A 24,043-nucleotide genomic window follows, 5' to 3' on the forward strand; every position below is an offset into this window, starting at 1 on the left:
CAGAAGGTGTGAAGGTGGGTGCTGGCACTGTTATGACAGTAGAGATTAAACAAAAGATTATGATCTTGAAGATGGGCAGTTTGGGCATATTGGCAGTGCAGCTATTAAGATTGGGGCGGGGGGAGTGCAGATTTAAGGACCAAGCGGTGGGTGGACACAAAAAACTTAAGTATAGTGAACCAGGTACAGCTGCAGCATTCTGCGCAGTAGATGTGCAACATTGGCTGCTGGTTTCTGAAACGGTGTAGGAAACTGAAATGCAGTCTTTCCAACCTTCATACCTCTTCTGACATCAGTCAGCTACTGTGCTATCATCTGTCTTTGGTCTCTCGAGTGCCATGTGTTCTTGGCTTGTGCCTGAAGATTCGTACTTGCTGGATATTCTGCATTGGTGCTTAAAATATAACAACTTCCTCCTCCTTTTATGCCGTTCTCTTGACATTTACAGGTTTTCAGTTTGTTTCCATTCCACTTCCATTCTTGAGTTGTTTCAGGATATTTGCTCTGAGAGATGTTTTTAAGTACTTTTCCACCTGGTGATTGGTTTTGATGAATCAGTACATTTTGGTAGCCTTAAGTGTTACCAAGGACATCTTTCCCTTGTATTCTGAAATGTAAAGCTTTCTCCTTATCTCCAGACACAAAAAACACATGTAAGTTATGTTGTATATATGCAGCCAAGATCCAGTAATTTGGCCTGTGCTTGATCCATAAATAGTGTTCTGCATGATACTGTAGAAGCAACAAAGTCATGGTGTTGGAGTCAATCTTCAGTTACGCAGCAGCGCATAAGAGTTCATTATTGGTCTTCTAAATCCTCCTGCAGGCTTTTCTGAACAGCTGGAATATTTTTCTTCTAATGCATAATGAATTTCTATCATCATAAAAGGAAAACAGTATTATTTTATCTTATTGATCAAAATATGTGTGAATTCTACATCTGAAGCCAAAAGTTTAATTCAGTTTACTTTCTCTATGTTCTTTACCTATTGGACTGTGGGAAACAATGACCTGTTTTAGATTCTCAGTGCTGTTGTTTAGTTGATATACCCTACAAATGTTTGTTTAGAAACTCCCATTAAAATATTTGGGAATAGAAGAGCTTGGTCTTAGATCTGTGAAGATTTGGGAGCTTTTGGTCATGCAGATGTGTGTGCATTTCTTTTTTATGATTCAGTCATTTTTACTCAAAGATGATGTCCTCTTGCCCTAAAAAAAATGTACTCCCAAGTATTAAGTAAAGATTCCAGAGTTATGTCCTATATTGTAATCTCAAGTAAAGCTTGCATATGTGGATTAAGCCCTCGTCTTTGATTTATGTAGAGGATTATTTGGAAATTAGAAGAACTACTTCTGGAAACTGCACACCAGTTTTGGACCACTAAGATGATTGTTTGATAAACTGCCTCTTAAGAAAGCTTCACTTCTGTAGTTCAGGGTGGTACTGTGAGGGTCAAGGATGTGGAATGGAGGTTCACAAGTCCCACTTCTCTGTGCCTTTCTCTTGATACTGAACAGAGGTCAGAGGGAGGTCCTTGCCAACGAAGAAAGAATGAGTCTTCATCTGGTAGGAAAGCATCTTCTCCCACTAGCACAAGGCAGAGTTGGGACTGAAAGTCAACTTCCTTAGTTAAACAACTGCCACTGTCCAAGCAATGGATATGTTACTAGTATCAGCAGATATGATACAGACCATTTAAACAAGATGATAATTGATTTTTTTTTTAATTAAAAAAAAAAAATAATAATTTTAAAGTCCAAACCTCCCCCAGTGCAATCTCCCATGTAAAGGAGATATCAAGGCTCCTGTGTAGATCCTTTTCTGTTCTGTTTTTCACAAGAATATAAGGTCAGTGAAGGCTCAGATTACATTCCTGCTGAAGGCTGTATGACAACTTTTATGTTTGCTTTCTACTTCTCTTTTTTTAAATCTCACTTTTCATCTGCTGCAGCTCAACTTTGAGCTGAGCACAAAACCATCTTGGCTAGACAGAAACATTGAGATGGATACTTTCCACAAGACATTTTTATATTTGTAGATGAAGAGCCAACCAGTACTTGCAGAGGTGAGCCCAATAAATTTCAGATTGCATGTAAGACTTTTTTCAGTCCTCAGCATCTGAGATGTTTCTCCCCAAATCTTGTTTTGGAGGTTTAATGCCTTTCTACTTCCTGATACTTTAACCTCTCATTTTAGTGCAACATGCAAAGTTAGGTTGAAAAACCAAAACCAACACCACACACACACACACACACACACACACAAAAACTACAAGAGAGTCTCTAGGCCAGATGAGAAAATAAATTACAAGAAAACCATGGACAAAATGGCTCGACCAGGAGGAAGCAAATGAAAGGCTAGAAGTTTTTCTTACTGTGCCTGTTGAGGAAGCTGTAATCATTAGACAGTAGGAATCACTGACATATGACATCCTTGCTGCTTTCATCAATTTAAAAGTAGCATTTCCCTTTGGTACCACAGTTGTTCTCTGCAGTTAAGTATGGTCTGTCACTGTGCCTCAGCAGAGAGGGGTCTGGTCTGGGCAGACACACAGCGGGCAAAAGCTACCAGCAGCTGAGCAAGTTGCACCTAAAATTCTGTAGTGAAACACCGCATTTGTGGTGTAAAGTTTTGTGGCAGGTGGGAAATTGTTAAAATGATTGCAAACAATGCAGTTGAATTTCTGTCATTCATTTTGTGCTTCAGAGAGAGAAATATGTTCAGTACCAGCAGCCTATGGACATACCTATAGCTTTTAGTGCACAGAGGGATAAGGCAGGCATCTGTCTTAGGCTTACAAGCCTGAGGAACGTCTCTGTCTTTTGTGAATATCATTATGTAAGTTTAAAAATAAGTAGAGTAAGCAAATGTAAGAAGGATTCTAGCAAAAGACAAACCTCATGGACAATTTTCTTTGTTCAGATAGTTTTACTCTACCATCACACCACTGCATCTAGGAGATGAACAGGCACTAGGGGAAGAGTGATCAGGAGGGGGTAGTGTGAAGGACTAGTGAGAGATAAGGGAAGGGGAGAGCAAAGTGGCAGGTTAGAGAAAAGCAGAGTGTGACACTGGAAAGGGCAGAAAGATGGCCTGGGAAGGAAGGCATTTACAAGGCAGGAAGAGAATTAAAGGAGTGTTGAGTATGTTAAAATAAATGGCTCTTGAGCCAAATTCTGAATAATTCTTGTACTGGGGAAGAAGGGGGGAACTGACAAAAGCGTCTAAGCCAGATTTTCATCTGTTTGATTCTGTGCTGCTGCAAATAGCTGCTTTTTTTTTTGCCCTTTTTTTTGTTGTTGAGAGCAAATTAACACAATATCTCAATGCCATCCTTTACTGCTTACTGCAATGCCTCTGCACAACCCCATTTTCTCTGCTACCTGCTTGCAAGGGCAGTCTCTCTTTTCCCCCAGCAATACTACATATTTGTGGAAAGCACTGAGGCTGCTCTCCCCTGGCATTGCCTGCTGGGAGAGCGGAGATGTGGCACCTTCCTCCCTGCTGCAGCAGGCCAGACGTCTCTCCTCAGCTGTGCTAGCTGTAATGGGCTGCCTGCAGCAGGGCAGGAAGGACCTGTGTGCTGCTTGCTGGCCTGGCTGGAAGGTTTGTGCCCCAGGGCGAGGCAAGCAGCTGCCTCCAGCTGTAGCCAAAGATGCTACATGCATGCTTGTTGATGCTACAGCAGCATGTTGATCAGGTCCCTTTGGTGGGATGCTGCACTGAGAGCAGGGAAGTGTAGTGAGCTCTTGGGAAATGGCACTTGTAAACCTGTTCAAACCCTTCTTGTGTGACGTGCAAATTCAGAGGCATTACACCACCAAAAGATTTCTAATTCACTTTTTTTCTCTGTGAAATGCTGCAAAGAAGCAGTGTTGTACAACAGAGTTGCCGTTACAGTGTTTATTACAAGCTGGAGGGCAACTGTCTTGGTTATGCTGACAGAGTGGAAAAATACCTGCAGGTCACCTGTTTGGAGTTATGCCTGCATAGGAGACTCCTTCAGTGCTACCAGCCTGGCTGCCGGCCATGCTTCCTCCAGCCCTGAGGCTGGAGAAGCAGCAAAAGCTGTGTCACACTTGACTCCCCGGTGTGTGGCTCCTGGGGGAACGTCATCAGCTGCTGTGACCTAGAGCAGCTTGCTAGGAACTCTTCAGATTTATGGTCTTGGAAAACAAGTGACAGAAATATGAAGATGGAGAAGGTTTATGATAGCAGAAAATGCAAGGGCTTACTTTGTCAGACTGAGTTTTTAAAATAATTCATGTGTTTACTATCTTCATTGCTGTATAACTGCTTTTTAACTCTTGCAAGCAGAGAAATCCAGACAGAGCCTGAGCCACAATGATGGTATCGGCAAGCTTTTTAAGGAGTAGATAAACTGCACAAGCAGTAGGCAGAGCCATGCTGATCTAAATCAATAAATAACCTTTGGAGAACTGTACTTTTTTGAAACACATTAATAAACATCCTTGAAGGTTTAGGAACTAAAAGCAAAGAATTAAGAGGTCACAAAAATAGTTGAGCTGTTTTGGTGCATTTGAACTATATCAAACTACTAATGACTCTTTAAAATAACTCATAATATTTAGTGGATGCATGTTGGCATCCATATCAGTCGCCTGCTTCACTTGATCTGAGTGCTTCTACAGCACTGATTAGCCGATAATGATATATTAAAGCTGTTTTCATATTTCTGTGGAGTCTTGATGTCTGCTGTTTCCCAAAATACTAGATTTTCAGGTTTGTCCTACTCTAAAAAAAAAACAGACTTCAGAGAATTAAAAGGAAACATAAGCAACTAAAAGCCATGATTTGCCTAACATAGAAAAATACATCTCTATTTCAGAAGATTTCAAACCATTTTCTATCACCCAGGATTTCTAAACATTGTTTCCTGTAGTTTTGTGAGCAATAAAGGGAATGCGTTAAGACCTAATAACAATAGAAGTGAGTCTGTATTTTGTGCAATTATTTGAACAGTAAGCAATGTACATATCCTGTTTTTCATGATTGCCGTATTGCTAAAGAACACAGGCCAGCAACGTGACTAGCTGAGATTCTGTAAGTTTCTATTCCTGCAATAGCTGGGATATAGATAAGCAAAGTTCTCTTGCTCCCTGTCCATCTTCTGTTGACTATATTATACTGTAAGTCTATGCATCTAGTTAGTACCGGTAGGATATATAGTTGTAGCTGACTGGAACCTAATTATGTTGATACAGTTTAGTCCCTCCATCAGTCTTTACTAGCCATAGACAAAACATAATTATATACTGTCTTCTTCCATGTTCGTTAACAATTTCAGGAGGCCTTTCTCTCAGGTCGCTTTCCAGAGATTTAAAAGAGAATTATCTTGGTAACATGCCTCATTTGGTCTCTGGTTTTAAAATCCCAAGGGATGGGGAGCAAAGAAGTCCCAGACCCCATGAGGAGCTTACTGAGGCGCAGGGCAGCAAGTATAACCTGAGAAAGGAGAGGACAGAGTATCTCAACTTTATGCTGCCTTGGGGGCATGCATGACCTCTTACAGACCATGCTGATGCCTCAAATAGATGGCAAGAACTCCTTGTTCTGCCACTGCCCCTTCATCTGCTGGTTTCAGAGCACAGCTCTTTGCTGGGTAAGCAGCCCTTGTAATTGCTGATCTTTGCCGTGATCACCAGTCTGTTGTGTTTGGGTGTGCCTGCTCTTACTGGCTTTTTGCTGTGCAGTCAGTGCCACTGGAAATGAAAGATCTGGGTTCTTATCGTAGGCTTATTCAGACTAGGTTATTATAAGTGTTTGCTAAAGCTGTATTGTGTAGAAAGTCTAGTGATACCCATTTCTGCCATGAATATGCTCTGAAAAGTTCTTTGCCTTTTGAAAAGCCAAGAGGACATTTCCTTTAATTCCTTTAACTTAGATACGTTGTTTTGGTCTCTGCATAGCCCTTACTTGTTATATTGGTTTATATCAATCCCAACACTGTTACATTTATATTGCTGTATGTGACTAAGATTTTTGTATGCAATGTAGGTGGCGATTCAGACTGTTTTCTATTGTGGAGTTCCCTGCTGAGCAAGTAGAAGCCCAGTTTGCCTTTTCATCTTTGAAAGATTCTTCTTTTTATGACCATCATATGATGATGGAAACGTTTTCCTTTCTGATATCAAGAAATACTGATTATAGGAAAAGCCTTCTTTTTACTTAGATGTGATAATTATAAAAGCCCTTTCAAAATCAAACATAAGTGTGTTTGGGTTGGTTGCACTGACTTTTGAATAAAATTGACTGCTGGTGGATCTGTGCTCTTCCTACACAATTTATATCCAGGCTCTACATAGAAATTGAGACAAGGCTTTACACAAGGTTATGGTGGGGATTTTGTTACCCTAGTTACTCTGCCTATGTGCATACTCATATCCACAATAAAAGGGGGGGGGGGGGGGGGGGGAATTTTCCTTTTAAGTGTTTCTTCCTAGTTGAACTATTAGTAAAGGGTGGCAACAGCAAGCAAGAGTTTTTAATTTTTTTTCTTATTGCAATCAGCACAGAATACTGGCAGTTCTAGAACTTGTTCTGCTGGCTTAATTAAAAAAAGTTATCTAAAAGTTTGTTAAAGTAGTTCTCATTGTATAAAATAGAATTGTTTGCAAATTATATATGTGCCTTCTCTGTTCTTCTAGGCATGTTTTCCACAAAGCTTGTGTGGATCCATGGCTTAGTGAGCACTGTACGTGTCCAATGTGTAAACTGAACATTTTGAAGGCACTGGGAATTGTGGTAAGTTGCACTGTTGTGAGCTCTTCTTCCTCCCACGTCTGAGACCTAGAACAGGAGGAATAATTGTAGGAGAGAAAGAATCATAGCGTGGTTTGGTGAAGCGACCTTAAAGATCATCTAGTTGCAACTCCCCAGCCATGGGCAGGGACATATTCCACTAGATCAGGTTGCTCAAAGCCCCATCCAACCTGGCCTTGAACACTTCCAGGGAGGGGGCATCCACAACTTCTCTGGGCAACCTGTTCCAGTGTCTCACCACCCTCACAGTGAAGAACTTCTTCCTAATATCTAATCTAAATCTACCCTCTTTCAGTTTAAAACCATTACCCCTTGTCCTATCACTACACTCCCTGATAAAGAGTCCCTCCCCATCTTTTCTGTAGGCCCCCTTTAAGTACTGGAAGGCTGCTATAAGGTCTCCCCAGAGCCTTCTCTTCTCCAGGCTGAACAACCCCAACTCTCTCAGCCTGTCCTCATAGGGGAGGTGCTCCAGCCCCCTGATCATCTTCGTGGCCCTCCTCTGGACCCACTTGAGCAGGTCCATGTCTTTCTTATGTTGGGGGCCCCAGAGCTGAACACAGGACTCCAGGTGGGGTCTCACAAGAGCAGAGTAGAGGGGGAGAATCACCTCCCTTGACCTGCTAGTCACGCTTCTTTTGATGCGGTCCAGGATGCGATTGGCTTTCTGGGCTGCGAGCGCACATTGCTGGCTCATATTCAGTTTTTCATCCACTAACACCCCCAAGTCCTTCTTGGCAGGGTTGCTCTCAATCCACTCATTGCCCAGCCTATATTTGTGCTTGGGATTGCCCTGACCTTGCACTTGGCCTTGTTGAACTTCATGAGGTTCGCACGGGCCCACCTCTCAAGCCTGTCAAGGTCCCTCTGGATGGCATCCCTTCCCTCCAGCATGTCGACCGCACCACACAGCTTGGTGTTGTCGGCAGACTTGATGAGGGTGCACTCAATCCCACTGTCCATGTCGCCAACAAAGATGTTGAAAGAGGGAAAGGTGTTCCAGTACCTTACTCAGAAAGCGTTTGGGTTTTTTTTACCAATTTATTTGCCGCTGATAAAGCTGATTTGTTGTTGTTCTTGTTCCTTTCCCTGGTTGGTCATTGAGAATATATTGTTATATTTCCATTTGTAACAATTTTTTTATCTACTGGAAGTCTACTAGGTTCTCTATAATCTTCCCTCTTCTCAACTTCTTTCAACCCTTCTTTGTTAAATTTACTCTGTAAATCTCTTGTTCCTGTTGTGGTCTCCCGTAGACACTCTTAAATTTGCTTACATATTAAAAGCCATGCCCTAGCCAAGGCCAGCAAGTTTTTCTCAAGCAGCTCATGGCTTATGGGATCCCTGAGTACTGCTTTTGTTGACCGGTTCACAAAGGGATAGAAGTGAAGAACCTCAAAGAGGATTTTTCCATCTTTCCCATATGAGGAAAAAATTATTAGGTGGGAGCAATGCTCTTTTCAGAAGAAAGAAATAAGGAAGAAAGAGAAAAGCATATGAAGATACTGTATAAAGCAACTTTTGAGTCAAGCCAGTGAGAATAATCAGGCCTCCGTTTTTAGCTGTGTCAGTTGCAAATTTGCACATTTTCTAAGAAATAGTTACAGATACATTGTGGATGACCTGGTTTTGCAATTAATAACATACCTGGATTTTTAGAGGAGGATACTGTAGAATTTGGTGCATGTCATCATTGCTCATGGTAGTAAGCCATACAGGCTATGATACAAGCATATTTGAGTCCCTTTCTTGAATCTTAATCCCATTTCCTGCTTCTTTCTTCATCTCTTTAAAGTGGACTGAAGGTGCAACTTCGGACAGAACTTGCTAATTCGTGTGTTTCTCTCCTGTGAGGACAGCCATAGCAGCTGAACAGTGTGTGTGTGGTTTACTCAATTTATAGGTTTGCTACATGTAGAATATCCATCATTGTAATGTGGAATCACTTTTTTTTTTCCAGCCAAACGTGCCATGTACAGATAATGTAGCCTTTGACATGGAAAGGCTCACCAGAGGCCAGCCAACTAGCAGGCGATCAGCACTGGGCGATTTTGCCAATGACGGCTCTCTCAGCCTGGAGCCCCTGCGCACCTCTGGGATGTCACAGCTTCCACAGGACGGAGAGCTAACGCCAAGGTCAGGAGAGATCAACATTGCTGTGACAAGTAAGTTTTCTTTGGCTTCCAGTACCGTTCTATGGTTTTCCTGGTATGTGGCACTTGCTCTGCTGTAGCTCTGTGCTGCAGGGCCATGGTGAAAGATTTCCCTGCAGGGACAAAGGTGACCTCAGCGTCTCTGTGAGAGGCATGCGCTCCCTATTGAAACCGATAAATCTAGGTACGACAGTGCCAACACTTTCATTATTAATGGTATATCCATTTAGATCTGCATGCAAAGAACACTGGATGAACCAAAATGGCAACAAAATAACCCTCCTGAATTTGGTAACCAGTACGAGAAGCTGGATTGCCAAAACCATTATTTACCCTTTCAGAATATTTTACATGCAATAATTTATACAAATATAAATATTTTAGGTGATTACTATTTCTGCAGACATTTTTTCCCCTGAGAACATTACTACTGGAATTCTGATGTCTCTTAGCAGATGGTTTTTCTTACTTTTTTTAATTCACAAATTTTGTATTTGACGTACCAACATTTGAGTATTGTCCAAGTGTTTTATGACATCAGAAAACTGTTCCTGCACTGCTTGCAAGCTCTTACCGTAAGAACAGCCTGGGAAGTTTCCACTCACTGGATTTTACCTAGGGTTTTTAATGTACAATAGCACTATAATGAATACAATGTGTGGAATTGCATCATTTTTCCATATACTGTACAGTCCCAATTTGATGTATGAATGATTGTTTTTCTGGCTGAATTGCAAAAATAGAATCCATGCAGTACAACAGTCTAGTTTTCTCCTTGTATTTTGCTTATGTGCATCTATGATGTAGATTTTGAATTTAGTGACACTGTTTGCCACTGATATATGTATAAGAGGCAGTGTAGCTGATACAATGCATTAGAGTGTTTCTTTAGATGCTGTAGCAAAGTAGATGGTTCACTTAAAAAAAAATCTCATCTTATGAAACACATAGTCCGTATCCAGAAATGTCCTGATCTGAGAAGGAAAAATCCACATACAAAATCTAGATTCTTTACAAAGCCATTAAGTCACTTTGTCATGCAGTGTTCAACATCTGATTCATCTTATATTCCGCTCTATTGAGCAGAGAGCAAATCTGTCTGTTGGTGTGCTGCTTTCATTGTCATGAGTGGGAAAACTCTGTAGTTTAACTGAAACTTTTCACTACTTGGTTTTACAGAAGGTATTTTTACTGTCTGTTCCCAACTGTAGTACTGCTCTTGCACAGATGGGATGCCAGGGTAAAACAAGAAATAATCAGCAACAGTTCATTCTGACAATGTTTATAAAATAAAACTTTAGAAAAGGCTGTTCAAATGTTTGAATTTTATGGATGACACATGCATTCTTTGATGCATGAGAGTTAAACCAAAAGCCATATTCAACAAAAGTGTTTGTATTCCGAACTATTACTATGTGCCAAATTGATCTTGAGAAGGGAGAACTTTGAATAGTGAACACTCTTTAATAGCCTTCTTTACATACAGACACATTAAAAAATAAAAAGTAGTATATACACTAATGTTGACATTATTTTTCCATGTTGTATTCCTGTCTATTAAATGGAAAACTTGTTTTACTGTTGAACAAGCTATCCTATTTTTTGTTGGTTTTTTTTAAAGTAATGCTATAGCATTTATTCAGGAGGGAGGGGGCGAAGACACAAGTTAAGTGTGAAAGTATATTGGGTATGCTTATGTGAAGAGCTGCATCTCAGCAAATCTAAACCAACCCTGACAATCTTCTTCTTTCTGACTTGGGGGCGGACAGAGTTTTCATTACATTTTTCCCTTGTTCCTGCATTTCACTTTACATTGTTAAGTAATCTTTCTTTATCACTAACCCTTGGGCTCAGCCAGGAAATATTGTTGTGCCATGCTTTTTTTCCACACCTCTCTCCACTTCTTCTTTGCTAGCCTTCTCCAGTCAGTAACTCTGTGGCTAACCTCCTTCTGCTTCACCTCCTGGTGCCAGTCATGGCTTAGAAGCCTCTTGCCTTCCGCCAGTGGTGTTTGAGGGAAATATTGGCATCGCTTTGACATAAGCCTTCTCCCACGAGTGATTTCCTCCCTTTCCTTTGTCAACAGAAGAATGGTTTATTATTGCCAGTTTTGGCCTCCTCAGTGCCCTTACACTCTGCTACATGATCATCAAAGCCACAGCTAGCTTGAATGCTAATGAGTAAGTAAATATTCAGATGTTTCTATATATTTCTGGTGGGTGTGTCATGGACAACATTGGGAACAAATACCAAGAGAACAGAGAAGGGGAAAAATGCAGTTTTCAAAGAATCAAATGCCTTTTCTGCTTTTCTCAAATGTAAGTCTCTCTGTTAACAGTAGGTTCCAGGGTAACATCTAAAGTCTCTCTTAATTTATATTTAGCTGGATTGTCTGAGGAAATCTCCTTGCTAAGCAGAGACATGGAACAGGGAAAAGAGAATATTTATATTCAGTTTTTGATCAATGGTCTAGGTAAACATTAGATTTCTGCCATTAAATCCCCATGTTCAAAATTCGCTTGGCAGAGCCAAAAATTACTACCATCAGTTACCTTTGACAGTTTTCACCTCAATTCCGTAGTCAAATGTCATTAAAAAAAAAAAAAAATCTGATTCCTAGTTGGCACACTTTCGGCTAAGAAAAAAGATATTTAAATAGAAAACAACCTTTTTTTCTCTTAGGACAGGGAGAGATGAAAACAATGAATACACTACTGTTTCTTCTCTCAAGTGAAGAGAGCAGACCAGTCTTCTGGCCTCTCATTTTAGTATGCTTAAGAATTGCAGTCAAAGGAATGCTTAAAGACATCCACGCTTTCTTGATTTTTATAGACACCCCCAATGCTTCCCTTCAGACAGGCTGAACAAGAAGTGACTCTAGCGCGTGACTTTCAGTCTTTTTTTATAGTTCTGTGTATGGGCAAGTATAAATCTGTTCCGCAGATATATTAACTAGGTACATCTAGCTATTTTCATTTAGGTGTACGGAACATCTGGGCTCATGATATATATTTAATCATAATTTATTTACTTGGGGACGGAAAGTTTCAGCATCTTTCTTTGTCTCTGAACATCTTGATGCAGCTGAGTTTCCATTAATGTGTTGATCTCTTACCAAAGTGGGGTGAGATTCAAAGGCAGTCTCCTGTACAGCCTGGAAGTGTAGCTTTATAAACCTAATTTTTTTTTTTTGAGATGAGAGCGAGTAGTGCTTTTTTTGTTTTCATTGCTGTCTGGAAAGTATAAGGTGTCCTTCTCAATAAGATGGAAATATGTCTAATAGTCTCCAGTGTAAAATTTTAGACAGTCTCAAGCTAATCTTCAGGAGGGGCCATAATAAGTTCTTAGAGGTTTTGGTCATCAGGGACCTTTGATTACCGCTAATTTGCAAATCTTCCTTTCCTCCTCTTTTCAGATGCTAATTCCAAAAGGGCTTAATGAAGAAAAGTTTTAGAACTTCAAATAGTCCTATCAAGCCCCCTCATTACTTTTTTTTTTCCCCCCCCATTTGTCAAAATCTTGAAATTGCAACTATCAGTCAGCAACTTGGCAACATAGCTGTAGCTGAACATAATTAATCTGCGCTGAAAAATAGCTTGGGAAAGCATGGAGCAAGATGAGTTGTGAAACGGGAATGTCTGTGTTTCTGGGCATTTCCACATCATTAGGAAGATGACAAAGGAACTGTAGCCCATGTAGTATCATCCAGATGTGGGCACTGATAGCAGTTGCATTTCTGCCTTGCCTTGCAACTCTTATTTTTGTTGTCATTTGCTCAGTCGGATCTGGGCCTATTTTTACTGAAAGGGGAAGGTTCTTCACATTGGCAGTTAGGGCTTCCAGCAAAGTGTTTTCACGGTGATGTTGCCTTAGTACAAACAAAGGGCGTGCTGATGTAAGGAGAGCTCCTTTCCCCAGTGATAGGAATGAAAATGCGAGCATATACAAGTGTATACTTTGAGGCAGATTAAGAAAACTAGCAACTGCAGAAACCAGAGCTGCCAAAAATCACTTAGGTAACTGAGGTACCTAGCTGTAGCCTTTAACCTCAACAGCTTTTCAACTGAATCCTTTGGGATCTAAGCAGCCTCCACAAGTGCTGATAGGTTCGCCTACTCATTTTAGACAGTTTAAAATGTGTATGTATGACACTAATGCTTAGATTTATTGTTTCATTGACACCTTATGTTCCCCAGTGCCAGACAAAACATTTCCTGTGCTGAATATCATGCCAAATATATGGCAGCTCCCTCTCACTGCGATTTCTATTAAATGTCATAACAGCATACCTGCTTTTTATGCTGTTCTCCATATCAAAAGCAATGCTGGCATACCCTACATTTGTTATGGTAGTGTTTCAAGAGGAAGCTGAGGGGTTTTTCTTATCAGAAAACAACAGTAGCAAGAATGAGGCCATATAATATGCTGATGCAAGTAAAAGGTGCCAAATATTCTGCATTAAAACTCACCTAAAAACATGTCCTGATCCTTTTTTTCTGTGTCCTTGCCACAGCTTAAACATATTTATTTAGCGCAATAGTTCTGGAGTTGTGTGTGTATATACCTATCTAACTGTGTATATATATGTTTGTGCATATGTATATATACACACACACACACATGCATTTTTAAATAGTTCCTGATAAAACTAAACATTGTCTAAGTGATAAGAAGATAAGGAACCAGCTGCTTTCTCTTGGTCTCATAATATTAATGCACTATTACTATTAAATGATTTAGGTAGTGATTTAAAGGAACAAAAGAAGCATATTTTGCTTTGCTTCTTAGGGAACAGTCAGAAATTACTGTAAACTGTGTTTTAAAGTCCAAAAAGCCCAAATGTTCGATAGCACCACTTAGAGAAAGTTTTCCATAGCAGATGGGGTTTCCTCGAAAGTTTAGAAGTCCTAAAACCTCTGACTGTCCTGTCTGTTTTACTAGTCCTGTAAGAATGATATAAGGAGCACAGACCTCTGTTAATGCTCTGGCCTTGTATAATTAGTCATTTCTCACTAACTTACTTTTACAGGAATTTTTTTTTTTTAGTATTGGCAGTATTAACTTTAATATAAATATTTTGTTCCTTTTTTTTTCTGCCCCACAGAGCAGAATGGTATTGAAGAAATGCTTTCCGGCTGATTGCCTTGGAGAGAGACACCTATTTTTATGCATCATTTATCGATCATGCAGCACAAGCAATTATTTAGTACATTCTATTTTTTCATAAAATTTGCTGATGCCAAAGCTTTGTATTAAGGAAAAAGTGAAGAAATAAAAAAAACTTTAATTATGAAATCTTAGTCTGTGAGAATTTTATTTTTCTTGGACTTTCTGTGTTAGTACTTAAGTCTGTGACAGCCTTTTGTAAATTTTATAAGGTGCTTTTATTTCCTTTGAATGATTTCATCTTTGCAGAGCTGTATTCTTCTCCTTTCATTTTGGGACACGCAAGCTAACAAGTGGAAATCTCACGCAGTGCCATTCTTATGATGCCACCCAGCACTGAAATGACTAACAACAGTATTATTAGCAATCGCTCCATACCAGCTTGTTAGGGGAAAAAAGCTGGGCCAAGCATTCTAGTATATAACAGGCTTACCTTGACTCCAGATGAGAATTAATTTGAAGTAAGAACATTTCCTCCATTTCTCCTCCTGTAACACTCCTGTGTCACACTGGGAGGATTGCAGTATGATTTTTGTCTTTGGGTCAGGCATTGCTGAAAGTTTGCAACACTGTTTTCTCGACATACAAATCATAAACCTTTTCTGTCTTTTGCTTTCACCCCACCCTTCTTTCTGATAAAAGTGAAGCTACTCTAAACCACTTCTTCCTTCCTAATACCAAGTGAAAAGGTAGTGTTTTCCCCTGCTGTCATCTGGGGATGACCTCCTTTCCTGTTAGTGACAGGGTTTAGTTTTTGTTCAAATTCAGATCGTGAAAGATTGATAATGGTCTTTACTGTAATGTAGAAACTCTATGCAAACATGTCCCTTCTTGCCATGGTTTTTTACTGGTGAGGAGGCAGGGGGAAAACATCTCTCTTCGCTGTCCTCACTCAGGCTGTTTCATGCACATTTACTTATGCAAGCAGTGTATGAGTAATTTCACAACAGTCAGTTAAAACATGCGGATCTGATTCGCAGCCAAATGCTGATGCTTGAGTTAATGAGATAGGCAGGGGAAGGTAATAAATCGGTAAGGAAAATATAATTGATAGAAGTTAAAACCTATTCTGTGTTTGGTGGTTGTTGTTGTTCTCCTATCAAGATGTAGACATTTGAAACTTAATGCTTTCTGATTTAATTAAATGAACAGAGAGAACCAATTTTACCGTAAGATTTAATTTTTTTATGTACTGGGAAATAGGGGATTTAATTTAATTTTATTTTTATGTATAGACACTTTTAGAATTTAGGAACACAGCCAGAGTCTACATTAAAATAGTTTCTTAATTCTTATCTGTCCAGCAGGCTTCAGCTGAGAAGGCAGCTTTTATAATAAAAAATGAAGTATGTGATAGCTTCAGTACATTTAATAGAATTATTTTTCAGTGCGTCCTTGTGAAATTTTGAAAGAAACATGAAAACAATCAATAGAGTGGTAAGTGCATTTTGAAAGACTGGAAAACCCCATCGGACTTTCTCATGAAGAGCAAAAAACCTCAAACATACTGTGTCTGAGGACTGTGTCCTTGTAAAATACAGTGTCAACTGAGTGTTGTTGCCAAAAATGGAGGAATGTGTTAGAGCATGATTTAGGGTACAGGCTATGAAACAAAAGGGTGACATTTTTTTTCCACCCATCTCTCAACAGCAATAGTAAAATTGATAAGCTGGTGCTTGTCTCCTGAAACAAAAATCCTTAAGTGCTTTTTAGTGCTGTCAGGAGGGATGCGCAGGGACAGCCCGAACAGCGTGGTGACCCAGATGCGAAAGGCACCACGAACAGTTCCAGTTCATGTTTCTTCTACAGAACAGCAGCAGCAGTTGAGTGATATTGGGAACAAAATGGTTGACAGGGCTTCTAGTGCATTTCCCTCCTTAGAAGATTTAAATAACCCAGGGCCATCTTTTTTAATCTTTCTTTTGAGCCTCTAACAATTGTCTCAACAAAGTGTTAATAAAAACACAGTATCTGCTAGGTTAATTACAGGTCAGGTTAGCAGTGTAAGTTTATCCTGTTAATGAAATAAATATATTCAAAGATGGACTCTGCACCGTCCCAGAAACTCATTTTTTGGACTCTGGATAGACACAGGAAGGAAATTCCCAAAGTTTTTGTTGCCTGCCATGCTTTTAGATATCGACACATAAAAGATGAGTAATGTTACTCTCATATGCATAATCATTATAGTGAGAGGAAAGGAGAAGAGCTGGTCCCTCTTTCCAGATGTTGCAAAGATGGCAGGACTGGGCTGGCAGAAGGGTGTAATAGGGTATAGTTCAAGAGGGAGTAGCAGTGCCTTGCTAAACAGCTGGCTTCAAGGAAAGGATACTTTAAGAAATAATTCTGCTCTGTTGTTCCTTAACCGAGAGGGTGTCTAAAACAGATTGTCTGAGATAGGGAGTGTTCTGATCGGATTTCCATGTTAAGAAGTCATTGTGCCGGAGGAGCTGTGGAGGGACTGCAGCTTGTGGCAGAAGATGGCCCTGATTAATGACTGAGGGCATTAAAATACTTTCAGATGGAAAGGGAACACCAGATGGTACTTACTCCTGAAGCACCTACAATGCTACAGCAATGCTGTCTCTCTTCAATTTTTGGCCTTGGTGTTGTGCCCACTTCTGTAGCATCCTATGGTAGGTATAAAGATCAATTCCAGGGTAGTATGTTTATTTTCAGACTCAATACAAGTTATCTGACAAGTTCTTTGTAAGTATATAATGAAGAATAGTGGCAGAGAGCACTGAAGGATTCATCTTCATGTATTAAAACTGAATGCAGACTTCCCATTTGTTTTCCATACCTAAGGGATAAATCTTGATCTTTCTTGGTAAGTGCAAAATAGGAAGAACAGATTCATAAGCTGAATGTGGAACTGAGGATGTTTCTACTTGTCCTTAAAATAGATTTATTCAGTAAATTTATCAACTGGACTGATGCCACATTTTTAAACAAACACTAGCAGTTTTCTGCATTAAGATGAGCGTAGCTGGGTCACTGTGCCCTGCTGACTGTTTCTCTAGCCATAAGTTGTGGGCAGTGATACCGACCTGGTTATTAGAGCCCCTGAAGATTGAGTGTTGAGAAGCACTGAGCAGCAGCTGGATTTTCAGCACTGGGCAGGCTGCACTGAATGGTAGAGGAGAGAGAGATTTAGGAAAAGAATGAATGATGTGTCCCAAAAGTGGTATGAAAGCCAAGAGATTCGTATCTGTATGGAAACATGCAGCCTCCCTGGAAGTGGGTGGCTTAAATTTATTTTGCCAAGAAGGAAGAAAACATCACAGTAAAGAATTTTAGAGGTGTTGGATATACAGTGCCTTTTTCCAGATTAATTTAAAATATTTGTTGTTAGATGATCTGTCTGCCTGTTGATTAAATCTCTCCCTTGAATCTGCTAGAGTGGAAGTCTGGGCGCACACAGAGGAAATGATGGCCTGGGCTGTCTGCTTCCTAATCCCTTGTTTGATTTTTGTGTCATACAAACAAAAGCAACACCAAGCTTTTAGAATCCCCTTTGTTTCGTTTCAGCATTGGCTATTCAGTATGTAACATTTCAGCAGGTGGAGGAAAAGGAGATGAAACATCCAATATCCATGGCTTATTTCAACTGCAAGCTGAGACTCGGTCATTAAAAATTAAATGATCCTGACCTGTAACACATTTCAAGAAGAATCTTGAAATTAGTTTTATCTGGTATAATTTCGAAGTAGGTTCAGGTTTTTTTGTTTGAAGACAGACTATGATCAGCTGAAAGTTATAGTTCCAAGTTTATGTTCCCTCAAAAACTCAACCTTTTTTTTTTTTTAATTTATTTTTTATTTTAAGCATTGCCCAGTTTTAGAAACCTGTAAATTTGGGAGAGGGTTCAGATCTAGAAAGTGGGTGTTCATCATCCCCTACGGACTGCTTCTGCAAAGTATATTCCAACACAGTACACTTCTTCCAAATACCTGGATATATCCTCCTGGCAGAATGAGCAATTCACTCCTATGCAATGTAACTACTAATTTCACTCTTGTTTCAGTTAATTACAAGATCAAAAATTAATTTGCTTATGAGAACCTCCCCTTCTCAGTGCGAATGGTGGAGTGAGCATGTGTACTGGCTTTTGGTGATAAGAGAGAGGTTTGGAGGGGGTTTAGGAAACTGGCGGCAGATACGTTGCCCAGCTTCAGTTTACTGCTGTTGTTAACAAGGATTTGATCCGGGCACACAATTCCTGTACAGCTCAGGCCAGAGTTTACTGCAAATCAGGATGGCGGCTTGCTGTCACAGCTTGCAAAATGAGTTTGCATGGAGCCCATCTACAGTGTCCCTGGCTCTTCCAGCCAGTGCTGTTACGAGGCCTCTGCTTTGATAAGTGCAAAATTCATCTTCGCTTTTGCTCTTTCAACAATTGTACGTGTTTGATTATAACTCTTAACTTTTTAATCCTAATAAGGACTTCTTTTTTTTTCTTTTCTGAGTCTCTGTGTTTTGAGTGAGTGGGGAAGGAGAAAAGGTGTTTTAGACAGTAGCAGCTGAATTCTTCTTCCCTCATGTCTTTTGTAAGCTCTTTATTTCAGAGCATAGGTAAGGGCCTAGGCTGGACTCAAAATTTGGCAAAGAAAGGATTTAAGCACCTAAATTCTGCCAGGGCTAAAACTGCAATCCCCTAAGTGTCTTTCTGCACTGATGCCTGAAACTGGAGGCACCTTGGTTTGCTGAGTGCCTTATTGGTGAACTTGGAAGCTTTTCAGTTGCCTCCAATTTGGCTCATGTGGCTGCCTGGTGTATTGTAATCTAAGCAGCCTTGCTCCCAGCTAATCCCTCCTGGGATCAAGAAACAGAGTAATGAAACGTTCTGGCCAAGGGCCTGATCTGATAGATGCTTTCAGAGAGAACCGTTTGTACAGCAGTAGGGCTGGGCTCCTTGCAAAACACATCTGTGGGTTTGGAGAGCCACGAGAACGCCAGACCGCTGAGGGGAAAAAAAAAAAAAAGAACTTCCATTCCCCACTCTATCAACAGCCACTTGGTGCTTGTTTCAACTATCACCAATGTTGGAGAAGAGGGTTGGGTCTCCTTTGGTTCTGTGTAAGGAAATATGTAGGTGCCTATTTCTAGAAGGTGACTCCGGGTGGATGGAGGTTGCTGAGCTCTGGAGGAGGTCAGGCTTTCAGCAGTATCAGTCGGATGATCCTCGGTGATCTCCTTGCTCAGCCTGCTGATTCCTTTCAATCCCGTGCCCGGAGTGCTTTGTGCTGGTGCACGGCATAGGGAACTGAGAGCCTACCAAAGGTTTCTGGGTTTCTCGAGGAAGCACGTGCCTGCTTTACAAGGCTGTAAATCAACAGCAAGCACCGAGTGCGAAACTCCGGCCTGCCCCAGCCTTGCTCAGACTTGAACTTTTTTATCTGAAAGAACCATTTGAGGTGGGATTGTTCATGCATATGGAAGGCAGTTGCTTTGAACTGGCAGGGGAGCACATGAACGGAGGTGAACTATTTCATATGGCTGTTGCTCGTTTGCATTAAAGGGTGACTGTTTTTTCCATGCATACAGTGTTTGCAGTCAGCACCTGTGTTCAAGGATGCTTTACTCGGTCCTTACATTGTTCGCATGTGTTCCTAACGAGGTTTTGTTCTACTTCTTGTAGGCAGTCACTTCTTTCATCGTAACTCTCTGTCCCCTCGAAGCCTGGTCTACGAGAGCGAGTTCTCAACCATCGAGCCTGCCTTGGACATGTATGACGAGAACAAAACCTGAAAGGAATCCATGCTCTTTCCTGGCCCTTTTTCTGTTTTTTTCATTTCTCATTCCTATTGTTGTGTACTCTTTCCATGGATCTCCTTTGTCTGAAGAAGAGCTGCTTTTTCCAGAACACGAACCCGCCTTCTCAATTGCAAAGATGAAGACCAGCTGTGGTGGTTTCTGAGGGTGGCATCTTTGAGCTGACAGAGTTGCGCGCAAGCAAGATCGTCTGATGGAAATTGCTGAGTAACAGCATGGGGAGCTGTGTCGGTCCAGCCGCGGCAATGCAGAAGAGGTTTTACGGTGGTCCTAAGAGTTTGTGTTGTACTGCAAATGTGTCTCTTACACAGGCATCTGCTGTTTCCATATTTTTAATTGTCCAGATGGTTGGGCAATGTCAGAAAGGGAACTGGTTGTAGAGGAGATGGCCAGTGACTGGTAAAAGCACTCGTATATCTTGGTCAATCCATAACCTTACTGTGAAATAGCCCCTTCTGAAAGGGACCTTTATAAGTGCATTGAGTTTCCTACAACCCACGTAACCCCGGACAATAGCAAGCCAGTCTGACGTTAAAGCTGCAGAGAGGACCTGCATTTGCAGCAAGATTTCGAGGAACTTAATGCTTGGGTTTTTCTCCAATTCAATTGAAGCAGGAGAAAAATGGCCTACACAGAATATACTTTTGGTCCTTCTGTGTGCTCAAGTCAAGTGAGTCTCTTTCTATGGAGAGGACGTTCACAGAACCAGCACTTGATCTACCTGAAAACCATTAGACTTTTTGAAATATGCAGGAATCTAATTAGCTTTCTTTCTCACTTAACTTTTGGGGGGGGTGGTGTAAAAAATCCACCAAATTTTTCACTGAGGTTTTTTAAAAGCCAGCATGTTGGCATTACACAGAGAAGAAAAGAGGTAAGCTTCTTATCCTGTTCTCCCATTGAAATCTGCAACAGTTAAATAACAAACATGTTCTCTAAGCCGTACCCTTTCCCACTGACATCAATAACGGGAATGCAGAAAGCAGAAGAAGAAAGGAAAGCAGCAACTGCTTTGACATGCTGCAGGAAAAATCAATTTTTACTGGCATGTGACAAAAGCGGTGGGGAAATGAGTATTGTTTGCAAGCTTCTGAAAGAGTAATGCAGAAATGGAGAGCAAGAGAGGAACCTCTGGAGTTAAGTCATCCACAGCGTTCCTCAAATGAGCAGACGTGGAGGAGCGAGCACTTCTGCTCCACCTTTTCCTACCGGACAATGCATAGCTGTTTAATGAATGTTTGGATTTTTCTCCATTGCAGTCTAAGTTACTGTAGGTGTAGAAACACATTTGTGTCCTTGTAATGTGAAACAAAGCTTCATCCTCTGTATAGGAATGTTGAGAAATCAGTTAAGCCAAAAAGAAAGGTAAGACATACCCTACCACGCTTTAATTTCATCCGCTTTTGCTACAAGTGGGGGAATTTCCCCTCCTTTATTATGTTTTTTAATTATATAGCAGTCTGCTTGACTGAAGTGTGGTTCAGCTGTGTCTTTAACACGGACATTTAAGAGAAAAAGAAAAACCCAGCTCTGTAAAATGAGGAAATGATCCTCTTTGAGCGTGCTTTGACTTTTGTTGCTGTGCGTCAGCTTTATTTAATCTGATAATTCAAGAGTGGGTGGTGTGAAGTGTAGGGAGGTTTTTCTCATAATACCCACATTTATATTTACCAAATGCCCTTTTGTTGTCATTCAGCTCACTCTAGAAATATGCTTAAACCCCAAACTTTTTAAGAGCACAATTTTAACACCCACTTTCTCCTACAAAGCAGAAGTGAAGGTCGCAGAAAATGCCAGCCGGTGGCTTGAGCAGCAGCAGGTTGTGGCCAGCATCCTTCCTCTCCTTGCGGATGTGCGAAGCGGGGCAGCTCCCGACAGCGCTGGCGAGCCCAGGCAGAGCTCCCAAACCCGGCCTGGCTGAGCTGTACTCGGGCACGTACAGGACTCGGGGGCGGCAGAAAGGCTGATTGAGCAACCCCTGTTTTCGTAATTACATCTGTGAGATCACAGCAGGCAGACACGTGAGAGCGGGGGCCTTCCGAAAACAAATGCCCGAGAGAAAAATCATCATCTCTCAAGGATGTTATAGGGCTTGTATTTATCCGTGGTGGGCAGTCAGGTTACAGTAAACTGACAAACACCTGGGTGTTCATGGTTAAATCCAAAAATGTCTGGGTGTCTCCAACAAGCATGCAACAGCCTACCCTGTGCCGCAAGCCCTGGCCACCAGCACCACGGCGAAAGCGCCAGCTCGGTGCAGAGCCCCGCCAGCGGGGTTTTGGGTAGGACAGCCTGTTGTAGCACTGCGTGAGGCGCGGATGCTCCGAGCAAATCCTTCTTGTAGGGGCTGCCTCAGCGCAATGCAGGGATTTGCCCCAAGGCCACCGGGAACGTCACCGGGGCACCATTTCGTCACAAAACCAAAACTGATGGTTTCTCAAGTCCAGCTGAGACCGTTTGCACCAGCTGTGTATCAGAGTGTACAGAAAAGCTAGAAAAGGCATGGAAATTAAAAGAAACATTAGAAAGTACAAAGCCCCCAAAGACAAAATGATAAATAATGTCATTTATATTATGTTAAATCTCCTTATTTCTAACCTAACATCTTGGTTTCAATGGCGGGGAGGGAGGGTTTGCCTCTGATTGTGGAGATCAGCGTCTGGCATAGTGATATAAAAATGGATTCGTGCTGTAGCATCTTGGATAAGGGAGCTGACAATTATAATTTACGTCCTGGATTTGGAAAATCTTGTAACACTGGAAAAATTAAAAGCTAGTTCAAACAATTGATCCCTACGTGCATGCTGGGACGTGCCGTAGCAGGCGTTCTTCTAGTCGTATTTAGGATGGGGAGGAGGCACCACAGCAACATGGGTGATTTTTCTGGGCTGTGCTGGTAAGTTTGAGGCTTTTCTTTTAATATTAATTGGTATATAAAAAAAGCTTGATGAGCATCGTTGTTCTTGTTCTGCTGCAGTGGTGCTGTGTATGGTTGAGTCATTTCATAGAAGTAAAATATACTGCAATCCACCGAGAACTGTAAGTGCCAGTAACTTGGAAAATCATTTTTAAGGTTAAAAAAAAAAAAGTGCTTTTTAACAGAAAACATTAATTTTATGACTTCTACATATAAAAAAAGCTTTTATCTCGAAGTGTTTCCCTAAACTATTTAAAGCCTAGCACTTCACCTTCTCTTTCCCGTCCTCCTGTTTATGAAAGTTTTGCATGTTCCCGTAAGACATTTGTAAAATCAAGGTTTGCTTGTGTTCTTAGAGGATAATTGCCAGTAAAAAAAGACTGTAAGTGTTTACCTATAATACTAACATTAAGTATTAAATTTGAAGCATGTTAAAATTTACGTAACGACACTCACAATTACTCCCTCCAGTGAGCTCATGTGTTGGTATCTGTTTGCACTGTCCCCTTGCTTCTATGATGCTTGCCTTGGCACCTGAGGATGCTATAGGAATAGCCAGATATCCTACATAAGCCAAAGAAAGACCAAAAATAGTTAAATAAATGTGTTTAGGACTATGTTATGAGACTTCTACACATCTTCTGTTTTCTTTAAACACGCTCATGTAAAACAGTGCAAAGGCTTGGGAGAGTCAAGAGCTTTACCAGCTACTGAAAAGCAGAGGGAGGTCCGCAGGCGGCAAGGGTCACGCTGAGCCTCCAGGACTTGTTTAGCCTAATTTAGGTTTGAGATAATGCCACAGTCATAGGTCATGAGCTGAGGGATGAAGGCACCAGGGTTGAGCTGAAGTTCAGGCAGCTCTGCAGCCTGATTACTGGGGAGTGAGTTGACTTAATTGTTAAAAATATGTATTTTTTTGCTTAGCTAATAGTCATCTGGTTTTTACAACGAAGAAAGCAGCGCACAAGCCAAGGCACGGCAGGGCAAATACAAGAGCCATGGGGCTGCTGCCAGCCCTGTGGGGTGGGGGGAGAAGGGCAGGAGGGCTCAGGGCAGGGACCCCAGGAAACACCTTGAACTTCACAAGTGAAGCTTTCGCTCCTTTTTCACACCGTGTTACACATCCGTATGTGACCTAATTTTCCAAGCCGAGCCACGCAGAAGAGTGCGTGATGTGCCATGACAGCTTGCATATGTGTTGTTATATTTAAAGGTATCTTCACTTTTTTCCCTTCCCTGCTAGACTCG

The 24,043-nt window shown here is 41.1% G+C and overlaps 1 protein-coding gene across 2 annotated transcripts in view; it reads left to right on the plus strand.

The window, feature by feature from the left end:
- Window positions 1-20,874, plus strand: part of RNF130 (ring finger protein 130) — a 50,470-nt gene extending 29,596 nt beyond the window's left edge. The window contains exons 6-9 of one of the 2 annotated variants that reach the window (XM_050905315.1): window positions 6,670-6,766; window positions 8,745-8,949; window positions 11,024-11,117; window positions 14,042-14,225. In XM_050905315.1, the coding sequence (XP_050761272.1) occupies window positions 6,670-6,766; window positions 8,745-8,949; window positions 11,024-11,117; window positions 14,042-14,057 (412 nt within the window). In that variant the 3' untranslated portion in view covers window positions 14,058-14,225. Of the gene's footprint in view, window positions 1-6,669; window positions 6,767-8,744; window positions 8,950-11,023; window positions 11,118-14,041; window positions 14,226-19,744 lie in introns of those variants that run through there. The other variant, XM_050905314.1, reaches the window with a different exon arrangement.
- Window positions 20,875-24,043: the final 3,169 nt, after the last annotated feature.

Source organism: Gymnogyps californianus, chromosome 14, assembly GCF_018139145.2.
Source record: "Gymnogyps californianus isolate 813 chromosome 14, ASM1813914v2, whole genome shotgun sequence".
Classification (NCBI taxonomy): Eukaryota; Metazoa; Chordata; class Aves; order Accipitriformes; family Cathartidae; genus Gymnogyps; species Gymnogyps californianus.